Source organism: Molossus molossus, unplaced genomic scaffold (assembly GCF_014108415.1).
Source record: "Molossus molossus isolate mMolMol1 unplaced genomic scaffold, mMolMol1.p scaffold_m16_p_10, whole genome shotgun sequence".
In the NCBI taxonomy this organism is placed as follows: Eukaryota; Metazoa; Chordata; class Mammalia; order Chiroptera; family Molossidae; genus Molossus; species Molossus molossus.
In genome coordinates this window covers 79,860,563-79,874,423 of record NW_023425345.1, presented here as the reverse complement: position 1 = coordinate 79,874,423, position 13,861 = coordinate 79,860,563, and the positions used below count along the sequence as shown (strand labels likewise).

The 13,861-nt window shown below is 35.4% G+C and overlaps 1 protein-coding gene across 2 annotated transcripts in view; it reads right to left on the bottom strand.

Moving 5' to 3' along the window:
- TMTC2 (transmembrane O-mannosyltransferase targeting cadherins 2) overlaps positions 1-13,861 on the bottom strand; it is a 413,338-nt gene that overhangs the window by 165,151 nt on the left and 234,326 nt on the right. For both annotated transcript variants that reach the window (XM_036251426.1, XM_036251427.1), the window contains one exon: positions 3,688-3,802. In XM_036251426.1, coding sequence (XP_036107319.1) covers positions 3,688-3,802 — 115 coding nt within the window. The remainder of the gene's footprint in view (positions 1-3,687; positions 3,803-13,861) is intronic.

Here is a 13,861-nt window from a genome sequence, read left to right as displayed (position 1 = left end):
CCAGATTATCTTCCTAATAAAAATATGAAAAATTTTAATAATTTACAAAGCAGTAGTTTTATAATGAGTTCAAAAAAATCTAGGTACTGAGCAAAAGTCAAGTACAGGATCTAACAGAAGTTTATAATTCCCAAAAGCTTCTAAAATTCATTAGTGAATATAAGTGATATATGTCTATTAGTTCCAGGTTTTCATCATAAAACATCTTTAAGAGACATAACTATAATTGATTATATGAAAAGTAATTAAAACCTGCTACTACCACAAAGGAGCAGTATCAAGTGACTGGTAAGACTGAGCAAAGCAAATTCGTTTTCTTTCAGGATTTGAAATAGAACAAGGAGCAATTTCAATACATCAGAGAGAATTATGTAATAGAAATAGCATATACATCTCAAAAGGGTTTTTCAAATATTCTCTAAACTATGTTTGAGAGAGCTGTTTCTTTTCCTACCTATGTAAATAATAGAAAAGTTTGTCCCTGAGGACATACGATGCCATATATATTTTTATTTTATGGGTTGTAAAAGATCTATCTTGGTGCACTTTGATATTAGATTTTTTTAAAATCACTGAAAAATTCCCTATTTTGGAATATAATTATTGAGTATCAGATTTCTGTCAACCATATGTGTTACATAATCTAATACATTGAAATCATCACCAATATTTCTTGTGAAATTTAAGCCTTTTCCTTTGAGCTAACAGTTAAATGTAGTTTAAAAAAAAAAAAAAACCTGTCATATTAGTAAAAATATTTTGGAGCTATCTATGACATTGGTGACATATCTGATTTTTCTACAATTAATGGAAAAAAACCCTGATCTTGTTAACAATCATTTTTGCAACAAAGATTTTTTGTTAGGGTTTGAGGAGGTATATATATGTTTTCATAATTTATATATGTATCCAGACAGTGAGTTTCATAAGATGCAACTTTTAGATTATATGTAAATTGAATTTATCTTATCGAATTAATTTTTCTACTCAGAAAAGAGTAAGCCTGGATAGACACATTTCCTCTTTTCTTTCAACCTTTGCCCAACAGATACCAATAAGAAGTAAAGAACTGTGGATAAGAGAGAGAAAAACAAGTTCAACAAAGGGGCACTGGGTGCTCAGTTTACTTCCTCTCCCGGTGTATGAAGAATGAGCCCCAGAAGGAAATGCGCACCCCCCATTGCAAAGCAAGAGTCCCCTTTGACAATATGACTTTCAGATCCAAAAAAAAAAAAAGATGAACATTTGCGTAAATTTATCAAACTGATAAGGTTTTTCTCATGAAATAAAAATTCTATTAATCGATAATATAGTAACATCACATCATTTAGATGAAGACATGTGGGAAAAGACATTGAAGGAGTATCTAGATATATTCATTCAAGTAAAAAAAAAAAAAAGATGTAAACTCAAATACTTTTGGGGAAAAAGAAGGTGATACATTTGGGTGAAACATGAAACGCAGAAGAGAGCATCACAGGTTGTGCTCACTGTGAGGATGTGCTCCGTCTGAAGGCATTGCGGGTAAAAAAAGAGGAAACTAAATCTGTGCAGGTCAACACAAAACACATGCTGACCTATTAGACCACAGGCCAAGAGACTGCGATCCCAGTGTGAAAGTCTAGGAGGTTAAAAATAGGGGAGAGGGGGGTGGAGCATCTGTAATACTTCCAACAAGAAACATAAAGTAAAAAGAAAGCATAAACAGGAAATTAAACTAAGTTCATCCTGTCTGCTTCCCATTAAATATCTAAAATTTGCCCTGGCCCGTTTGGCTCAGCAGTTAGAGCATCAGCCCACCAACCAATGGCGGGTTCAATTCGGGTCAAGGGCATGTACCTCTGTACCTCCATTGCGGTTTGTCCCAGGCCCTGGTGGGGTCATGAGGCTGGCTGCTCTATCACATCAATGTTTCTTTCTCTCTCTCTCTCTCTCTCTCTCTCTCTCTCTCTCTCTCTCTCCCCCCCTCCCTCCCTCCAACTCTATCTGATAATAAGTAGAAAAATATCCTCGGGTGAGGAATAAAAAAAAAAAGAAACAAAAAATAAATATATAAATATCTTAAATTTTTTTCTGTTAATTTTATTTCACTTTTTTTTTTTTAAATCTGTGCTTTGAGATTTAGACAGTACAAAATACTTCGACGTAACCAGGGCATAAATACATACTAAAAAGTAAAGCTGACAGAGCTTTGATACTGTCAATACTACATAGTACTCATGAAACACAGCAGTGAACAGCTTATTTTGCCTGGTCCCTTCCAGCAGAAAAATGGTCCTCCATTCCATTTCTACTTCGGTGGCACTGTCAACAGAGGTATCTTATAGCTCCTGCCACACTGCCAGTGTCCATCCAAGTGAGGACACATGACCCCAGGACGAGCAATCGAGACCTTCATCAGGATTAATAGAGACACCAAGACGACTCCTCTGAGACTGAGGAGTCAGGATTTATATTCATAAAGGTACAGGAACATCTTCCCCATTGATACAGACAGAGTTCCACAGAGAAGGGAGTGAACCCAGAGGAAACCAGAGCCACAGAATGAAGACACATTCTTACAACATAATAAAGCACCTGGATCTAATTGTGTTACATCTAGTTAACTCCAGGAATTTTCAGTTATGGGAGTTAATAAAATCTCTTTTGCGTATAAGCAAGTTTAGACTAGGTTTCTACTTACAAACCAAAGAGTGTCATAAACATAAGAGACCAAAAAAGGGATTTGAGTTCATTTGCATTTATCCACTCACAGCTTACTGTAACCTCCTACGGACTTTTCATTCAAAGAAGGAACCCAATTTTTCCCCTAGGGATTTTTCTAATCCAGTGTACAAACATATTCTAAATTATCCAATTATCCCAACCTAGTTATTAGTACCTTTGGAGAGGGGGCACATAAAAGAAGAGCCATTATCTTATTCACTAACTCCCCAGGTTTCATACATGTTCTGTATATACTTGGAAGCAATTTATTTTCCTCTTTTTTTTTTTTTATCCTCACCCGAGGACATTTTTCCATTTTTTGTTCAGATAGAGTGGGAGGGAGAGAGAGAGAGAAAGAAACAGCGACGTGAAAGGGACACATCAAGTGGCTGCCACCCGCATGACCAACCAGGGCCAGGGACAAACTGCAACCGAGGTACATGCCCTTAGCGGGAACCGAACCCGGGTCTCTCTGGACCGCAGGCCAACGCTCTAACCACTGAACCAAACTGGCCAGGGCGGAAGCAATTTTTTAATAGAGGACAAAATCTATTATTACTAATAATCAAGATATAAATTATATAAAGTATTAAACATAACATCATGAACCCATCTAAGTACTAATGGAACTTAAAAAAAACAAACAAAACTGAAGTCATTTAAACTAATTTTTGTTACAAAGATTCAGCCATGACACATCGATATGAGGTGGCTTATAACAAAGACATCGCAAATAGCATCCACCTTCTAGTCTCTGAGGCGTGATGAATAAAAAAGACAATTTCAGCAAAACAGCTACCATCATCTCCATTTCCAGTAGTTAAATCAATAGTCCCCAATGGGGGAAAAAGGGGGGACATCTGTAATACTTTCAATAATAAAGATAAAAATAAAATTGAATAAATAAATGAATAAACAAACAGTCCCTCTCGCCAGAGGTTGCAAAGAGGACCCAGAGCAGAGGACCCAGTGCGTACTCACAAGTTATAGAGCATGTCAGCCATGTTGCTGCGGTAGTACAGAGCATTTCTATAGGCGCTTTCAGCTTCAGAAATTTTGCTCTGACTCTTCAGAACATTTCCAAGGTTACCCCATGCTGCCAAGAGGAGAAAGAAGTATTCAGGCTGAGTATCCATCCAAGTATACCGTGACATAGTATCAGGCATCAGGAAGTACCACAGGGTGAGAAAACCTTCACAAAACATTTTTTAAGATGAAACATTTATTTCCTTTATACTCTAACATTTCATCAAACCAGGAGATTAAATACAACCAAAACCTAAAAATTTAAAGTAATTATTATGTCTCAAAGCTGATATACATATACAGTTCATCATAAGGCCAAGTACAATGTTATCTTAAGATCACCTACAAAGAAAGGCTTCATGGTCTTTCGAATTTCAGTAGGGGTCTTCGTGGCCTGAAATTATGGTATGCTTACTGAACCAGAAACTGTAAGAAATTACCTTACAATAAACAAAGATCTCATTCAAATATTTAAAAACTGATAAATGACCTAGAAAAACTGGGGATGAAAAGGAGGAAAACCGAACAAGATCAAAGCTACAAAGAAGCTTAATAGGCATCAGAACATATCAGTAAAACATGCTTCGTGAAACAGTTAAGTACGTATGCTTTATTCAGATAGAATGTTCTTTTATACCGTTCCATGTTAACAAATGCATTTGTGTGAAAATCAGTATCTCGGTATTTCCACATATAATGCTGTTTTAAAAAATCTGTATTTTGTGTGTCCTTTGTATTTCACCCCAAATAATCATGATTTCTCAACATTAAAAAGAATGAAAGTCATCACTCTTTTATTCTTTCATCAACAGCAGCCCCTATAGCATAGCTCTCAAGCAGATCTACCCCTCAAACTGGGATACTTCTCGTCTTCTTTCCTTCACACAAAGAAAGAGAGAAGATGGCAAGTCCTGCTCAGCTAGAAGACGGGGATAAAAATGTTTGTGTGTCAAGATGTATTTGGGTGATTACTGAATCTACCTGAAGAATGAAAGGGGTATTAAAGTATCATTTTTAATGCATAAAAAGGTACAGAATTTTTCAGGCCCAGATGTGCCTATGCACCCTATAATTTAACACTCTGTGCCTCAGTTTATCCATCTCATGGGCTTTGTGATAAATATTAGTTAATAAATGTAGGATGTTAAGGCAGTATCTGACACATGGCAAACACTCCATAAATATTTGCTATTATCATTACTATTACTGTGGTTGATGCTCTTTGCACTTTACATGATCAAGCATTGATTATAGAAATAATGTCAAATTTTATGCACTTTGTGCCCTTATATTATCTACATAGCTTTTTGGAAAGTCAAATATCTCCTTTTGCTGCTGCTGGAAAAAAGAGAAAAAGCACTGAATTTATAACTACTTGTAACTGTCCAGCACACCACACACTTAAATACTTCTGCTGAATTCTCAACACAGTCCTGTACCTAAATATCATGCCTGCTCTGTGGATGAGGAAACAGAGTCAAGGACACTAAAACTTGCCAAGTTAATACTGGAGTGTTAATTAGAGGAGGGATTTCAAACCAAGGCTGGCTGTTTCCAGTTTTCCCACCCTCCACCTAACATTTTCATATCACGTTTCGTCTTTCACTGCAAACCAATATTCATACACTGTGGATTAGATCTTGGTATTATGAGTCCATAGAAAATTGAATCCTTAAATTGAAATATAAAACAGCTACTTTAAATTATTGTCAAATTCAAATACTAAATGCAACAACAAGAAATACAAAATAAGGAAAACAAACAGTAAAATTAAAGTCATCTTTAAACTTAATAGGCATAGCACCATGTATATTTTATATGTACCCCAACTCCAAATTAATAAAATATGGCTCTATGGAAAGTTCTGCTACTCAGGCTATTTTTCAACCCACCTGTCATCTCCCAAAGTTCTGGTCTGATTGTGACATTCATAAATATATCTACATTGGAATCACTCCAGAGAAATGCACACAAATATTATTTTAAGCATCAGGAAAACATCATTATGATGCTATGCCATGTAAACCAGAGTTCTAGACCATAGATGCTCAAAAGAACATTATATTTTAAGGCATATTTTCAGAGAAACAGATTGACATTCTTTTCAGGTACTTATATCTCAATTAAATAATAAATTAACAAGTATTTCTCTTGTTATTAGTCAACAGACATCTGTCTAGAATGTATGTTCAGTCATTTGGTTGTTTTCTCATCTATTCGTTCATACGTGTATCCATTTACTGAACAGATACTTGTTAAACACCTACATTGCACCAGGTACTTCCTTAGGGCTGAGCACTTACAAATGCACAGACATTCAAGTTCCACCCACTCAGAAGCTTGTGTGTGAAGTGGGGAGTAAAGTGGGTTGGGAAGAGGAGGACCACACAATACAACAAATGAATTAACTTCAGATATTGATAAGTGCTACAAATAATATAAAACAAAGCAAGACAGCATTCATGAGGCTGATTTAGATAGAGATAACTCACAAATAGAGAAATGGGTTTGAGCTCTAAGAAACAAAGGGTAAGAAGCCAGCCTTGCAAAGACTGGCCATTCCAGATAAGGGGAATTATCCACAGTAAAGGATATAAAGCATGAATGAATTCAATTATTTCCAAGAACAAAAAGGCCAGCCAGGTGAGTGGTGGCAGGATGAAAGGGAAAGCCATGATAAAGTCACAGAGATAAACAGGGGTTCTTCAGGGTCTGCTAAACCGTAAGTCTGAGAGTTATTTTATTTGCAATAGGTGGGGGAGGACTTTCAACGAGGAGTTTTGTGTATGACAACGTTTTTGAAAAGATGACTGTGCCTCCTCTGGGGAGGAGGTACTCACAGCAAGGGAACAAAAGAATGAACAGAGAGACCAGTCACAGGTGACTGCAGTGAATGCACAGGGCAATTAGGGTGGCTTCCACTAGGACAGGCCACAGAGGAAATGCTTATTTCAAAATGAGACTATAATAATGAAATTTAAAATCATTGGCAAGGTTACCTGTGACAAAGCTACAAGGTCAAACTATCTTGCTTTTTGTCCAAATGAAATCTCTCACATCCTCATGATTAAGTCACTGCCCTGGGTGACTTGGAAAAGAAAAAAGAAAAAGAAAATCCCCCGAATTGAGCACATATTGCTTCTGGATGAGAGAGGAAGAGGCAGGAGAGGAGGAGGAACGGGGAGGGAGAGAGGGGATACACATCTTATAGAAGACCAGCCTGAGGTCAGGTTACTCTGAGACCAGGATAAATGAGAAAAAGGAAGGATACTTCATAATTTTATTAAACACAAAGAGGGAAAGATCACTGTTTAACAACCCACAAAATATCAAACATCTCCCTCTCTTGCTATAAATGACTTACTTATCCAGTCACAGAATAGTCTCCGCATCCAATCTATAGGATACCCCTCCAATCACCCAATCAAAATCTAATTCCTAGGATAGGATACATATTGAGATACACAGAGTCCCCATGATGTATTGATCCCTCAGAGCAAGAAGTAATTAAGCCACCTACATTACCATAGGTGTGTTCCTGGTGGTCTTTGGCTAAAGGGCCTTAGCATGAAGGATTTTATCCTATTCAAATATTAAAATAATTCCTTTTAAAAATCCCTTCTTCCCTAGACAATTTTTCTTAAAATAAGAGCTGCCAAAACTCAGCCTAAAACCGTCACACACATTTTTTGGCATAAAAACTGCTCTCACTATTTCCCCATTTTGAACTTGAAACATGATTGATTTTTTTTTTTTTTACATCAATGCTACCAAAACTCAATGCTAACATAAAATAAAGACTAATAAAAACATATATATAAAAGTATCTTAACCCATATGACCTAATAAAAATTCCATTAGTAAATAGTAGTTATTTTCATAAAAGCTGTTTATTTATCATATTTCAATGATAAAACAAAAAGTAAAAAATAATTGTTGAGCTGAGAAATCATTTAAAAATCTAGCTAATGCAGATATATCCTAGGTTAAAAGAAAATATATCAAAAATACAAAAAATATATCTTGAATTGGCTAATGTGATCATTTCACATCTACATAATTAATCTATAGAACTAATTAGTGTACCTGTGTTTTTCTTTTGACAAATATGATTACATCAATCAAGTCAACATTTTATATCATATCAATTTTTAAATCTTGCTGGTCTGAATTTTTAAATCTACCAGAAAGTATCCAAACCAAAATTTGAAAGATATCAAAGAATATCCCAAAACTCATGAATGGGACAAATTGTCATGATGTCAATTCTCCCAAAATTAATCTATAAATTCTATGTAATTCCAATCATTATTTTAGCACAATTTACTAAGGAACTCAAAAAATGTATTCTAAACATAATATATGAGAGAAGTAAAACTGTAGTTGTATACCATAAACACCATACACAAAGGCAAACTCCAGACAGATTCATAAATTAAATATGAAAAGGTAAAACCAACAGAAGAATATGTTGGAGAATACCTCTATGGAAGGGAAAGAAATTTCTTAAAACCACCTCCAAATATAACACAAACAGTAAAAACTAATGAATTTGAGTACCTCAAAATAAAGGACTTCTATTTACTGAGTGATTTTATGAAGACAGTGAAAAACATGCACTACAGTAGGTGAAGATATTTCAAACATCTAAACAGCCAAGGGACTGTAGTTAGAAAACCAAAGGAAGGAACTCCTACAAAGTCACAACAAACAAAGGAATCCATAAGAAGGAAATAAAAAAAAAACACCAAGCATTTTAACTAATACTCTAATTTATTAGTAACCCAGAAAAATGAAAATTAGAATAAAATATACTTTACACGGAGATGGGCAACAATTAGGAAACCGGATGAGGACAAGCGCCGGAGGGGGAAGGGCGCTGTGCACAGCTGGTGGCGCTGGCACCTAGCCAGCCACTTGTTAGGCCACCTCACCATCCTCAGTCAGATCAACACATGTCACTGAGTAAATCAAGGATAATCCCTGACCAGCAATCCCCCTCCCAGAGAAAGTCTCACCTAGGAGAACATGCAGAGTGTGTTCATTCTTAGTGTTGACCGTCCCCCTGGGGGTACCCTGTGGGACATAAACTTTATGGATTACTATGTAGCAACAAACTCCACGTAAACACTGTAACATGAATGGACCTTAAAAAGCCAAAAAAGAGATAAAATATTGAATGCATTCTGTGTCACACATTATAAATATTAAAATTTCATTCCCACGCAAAATATCACTATATATTTTACCAGAGTATATTATACATCGAAGGGTACAAATTAAGTACATTAAAGCAGCTGTCTGAGAAGGGGAAATGAAGTTAGCAATAGAAATAAAAGTAAATAAAGACACAAATAAAATAGAGGAAATTGGCAGCAAACATTCTGAGACCATGCCATGAACAGAAAAATATCACTAACACTCTGCAACTGGGTTCAAGGGGAGGAGAGAAAAGAAAAATGAAGGTAACACCCCACATTCTTTTATTATTTTTATTTTATTTTTTTTTTATTGATCTGAGAGAGAGAGGAAGGGAGAAGGAGAGAGAGATAGAAACATCAATGAGAAAGAACATCGATTGGCCACCTCCTGCATGCCCTACACTGGGGATCAGGCCCACAACCTGGGCATGTGTCCTGACCTGGAATCGAACCAGCGACCTCTTGGTGCATGGGTTGACAACCAATGAGCCACACCGGCTGGGCCCCCACATTCTTTTAAACTAGTGATGGAGTTATCCTATATTCTACTTAAGAAATAAAAGGTTTTAACATTCACTAAACTTTTTTGTACTAAGACAATTCTAAACAGATGCTTGGAATTATCTTCAAATTTTCACTTGGTAATTATACTTTAGACCAATGAAACTTAAAAGATCTTGCATTTTCATTAATACAGAATGACATTTACATTTTTAGGCCCATATATTTTATTGATGTTTGTTTCATGTGGTGATTTTTAAAAGCACAGTTTTATTGAAATAAAATTCTCAATATTCTTCCAAGAAATTCTGATGAAGCCTAAATAAAGAACCCTTTCTTTTAAAGTCTGTATTTTAGTAAAACAAGTGTGGGCAGATGAATTCAATTCACACTTTGAACTCAGGAGATGATATAACAAAGCATTCATTTGAAGTCCAAAATGATATAATTACTTTATTCTAAAATATTAATACAACTTGTATAAGTTTTTCCCAACAGTGCCTCATAATATTCAGAATACTCATTTTATTTCTGTTGTTTTACAAATGAAAATCATAAGAAGTTGCTCTTGTCTGGGGTCAGGGGTGACTATTGTCCCATCTCATGGCTTTTCCTTGCAGTACTATGAATCTAAGTGGCAGAAAAGAAAAGGAAAAGAAGGGACAAGAGGAGGTGGAGAAGTAATATATATATCATAAAAATCATAATAGTGTGCTCATTTACTTAAAACTTACTATTTTTAACCTAAGAAAAGCCTGGCGGTGTGGCTCAGTGGTTGAGCACCGACCCATGCACCAAGAAGTCACTGGTTTGATTCCTGGTCAGGGCACATGCCCAGGTTGTGGGCTCGGTCTCAAGTGGGGGAGGGCTATGTAGAAGGAAGACAATCGATGTTTCTCCCTCTCCCTTCTTCTCTCTCTAAAATCAATAAAGAAAAAATAACACCTCTGATATATTATTATTATGCCCATTTTGTTGAGAAAACAGATGAACTCATTCCGTCGTAAAGTTAATGGCAAGGAAGATCCAGATCTATTTCCAGGCATTGGAATGAACTTAGAGGTAAGGCTGCCTCACTCTCAATATTACATTGGAATACAAAGTAGGACAGTGTATTATAATAATATTTTTTACATTTTTAATTGAGGGACTGAACTATAATATGAAAAAAAAATAAAGCATACAAATAAGTCATCCCCTCAGAACTTCTAGTGGTAAAATAAAACTCTCTGGTTCCAATTTTCATATAATATATTCTCCATACCACACACACACACACACACACACACACACACACACACACAATGAATGCCGAATAATATATTAAGTGTTTTACATTTGTTTAGGAATTTATCTTTAAATGTCCTACTTTCCAATTAACTCACTGGAAATAGAACATCTAGTACCTGTGTAAACAAATGGGTGTTACTCAAAGATGCTGGAGACTTAGGTACTTTTTCTAAGATCTCTTAAGTGCCCTGAAGATGCCTCATACATGACATTGATGCAATAGGCATCATTTAGTAAGCATAGGGCTTGTCTAACATGATTTCCTAATAGTAAGCATATATGGTGATAACCTTAAGGGAAGGAAAACCGATGCTATAGATTTTGCTGTAAAAGCTTTAGAAAATTTGATCTGTGAAGTTACTTTACTTTAAAAAATAAAACAAAATTTTTCTGTTAAAAATCAGAAAGCAAGGAAACGGTAATAATTCTTATATCTCAAGGGCCCTTCAAACTGATATTCACTTGTATCCAAAAGGTATCCACTTACTAAGACACTTGACCTTAATTCACAACGAAAGCTCTGCTTGTACTTAGTCCAGAATCTGCCACAGTTTATCTTATGTTCTTTGAAAGGCAGAAAAAACAATTAAATCCTCCCATCTTGCTCAAGTTGTTCTAAAGGGAAAATGAAATGTGCAAGTCTCCTAGAAATAATAAGTCATCCACAGCAATAAATACCTCTAAAATGTTTTCAAAACCCTCATTCAAATACATAGTAGTTCCAAGTTTAAAGAGCAAAACTTAACTTACTCTAAAATAACTACTCCAATTTCATATCTCTGATAATAGTTCACAAAATCAATGCCGGGTGACTTGAGCAATTTATTTCAAGAACATTTTTTTATTTATATAAAAAGTTTAAAGATATTAATGTATATTAATGTATTAGAAAAGTTAAAATAATTTTCTTATCATTCTAGCACATATCGCTTTTAAAAATTAGCTAAAATGATGATGTTCTTTTTTTTTTTTTTTTTTTAATCCTCATCCAAGGACATTTTTCCATTTTTTGTACAGACAGTGTGGGAGGGAGAGAGAGGAAGAGAGAGAGAGAGAGGGAAACATCGATGTGAAAGGGACACATCGAGTGGCTGCCACCCGCACAACCAGGGCCGGGGACAAACTGCAACCGAGGTACATGCCCTTAGCGGGAACCGAACCCGGGTCTCTCCGGACCGCAGGCGGACGCTCTAACCGCTGAGCCAAACTGGCCAGGGCAAAATGATGATGTTCTTAATGTTATTATTTTAAAGTTAGTTACACAATATAGTCAGGTTTCCGTAAGCAATGATGTCTCTTTGGGTTATCACATCACCATTTTTATTTCACTCATGCATTATACACAGCCTCCAAAATCAGTGAGGACTCTGTTTTCACTTTTGCCTTCAGCTTTTATTTATTTTCACCTCAGAACTTTGATACACATCCTTAGTTCCTATATCAAAATCTTAAGTTGCATGTAAAATCTGACACTATTGAAGCATTTAATTGCATTAAATATGGTGATAAATTCTAAATTTTGTTTCCTCCAAAACAAAACATGAGTTACTTGTTTGAAAGAAGGCAAAGAGAGGGGGGAAGAGCCACTTCACTCCACGGAACTTAAGATAAACGTGACTATGTTGTGGGTTGTTGTTTTTTGAACACAATGTTTTCTCACTCCATCTATGCATAAAGATTGTGAGGGGTCAACACTTGTAGTCTGGGCTTTTCACTAATTGTATAATAGCCACTTCCTGTGACTCTAGGGAAACAGGAGGCCTTATCAAAGCCTATGGGAATTTACTTTCCTTCAAGTAATTATACCCTAGATTATTACAAGGAAAAAGAATGTTAGGTGGGTTAAAAACATGTGTGGTTAAAATCTTCAGTGGAAAAAGTGGAAATAATTTACAGATTATGATTACTATGATATTAGAATAACAGAATAAAAACACTATATACTTATACATAATTCTAATTGTAGCAATTTTTTAATATGCAGTTATTTCTTGTTTCCCTGTCTTTGCTTCAGAGAGACCTGAAACTAAATTTATTCCTAATAAGGGGAAAATGTATTAAACAACGAAGCTAATATTTATTATTTCAATAATATGTTAATAACATTAACCTTGACAACACTGCTAATCACTGTAATATTTATGTACATAGTGTAATATCCCCATGTACAATTCAATGCTTGTTTTTGTTTTAACATATATAGGATTGTTTCTTAACACTTACTGTCTGTAATCTCTACCACACTCCTGAATTTGACAATGAGAAACCCCCTCATCCATAACCCAGTCTGTGATGCTGTCTTACCTACACTTGCTTTTACTCATTCATTTTCCACCTGTGTTAATAATTTTGTCTACTAAAAAAAGAAAGAAGTAAAATTGTTTCAAATAATCCCTTACAGCTCTCTTCCATCATAATCCATATCATCTGAGCCTGGCTCAGCTCTGAAAGATGAAGAACCATTAGAAAGGCAAGAAGTTCTTCGGCAAATGTATCAAGAGTTCTAAGCAAATCCAAGCAGGGAAAAAAAAAAAAGAATACTTTAAATAGTCCCTCCTTTTTCTTTTTTCTTTTATAATCTACTTTATCTCACAGTGAATCTTATCATCATAGGTATGGGTCCCTGTCATTTAATCGCCCAAAGTCACTTTCCTAGTATCTTTCACTAAAAGGACTTTGATGAGAAAATGTAAAACAAAATATCCAAAACCTAACTTTTAGTGCTAGTGTTGTTACCAATTAGATCTGGGTAAAGTGAAGTACATTACTTGACTCTTCTGTTTCTTATTATCAATAGTAAACAAAAAGAATAGTTTACTTAACCTGCAATGTGGGCATAAAGCTAAGCTACGTGTGCTCCACATAACTCTGTCTCCACAGTGGCATTGCTACTCTAAGCAAACAGAGTGAATCTGAGGCTCAGAGGTTGTCATAACACTATGAGGACAATAATAACAGCTATAAATGGCCTGAATTAGGATTAGTATAGACATCTACTTTGCTGCAAAATTTGTACTTTTTACCATGCTGTTTCTCCTATAGCATCCTGTCTCTCTTAGTTTCTCATCTGTAAAACAGGTGTAACAACGCTTGCCCAAGTTAAACATTAGCATCACTGAGATGATTAAATATGTGTA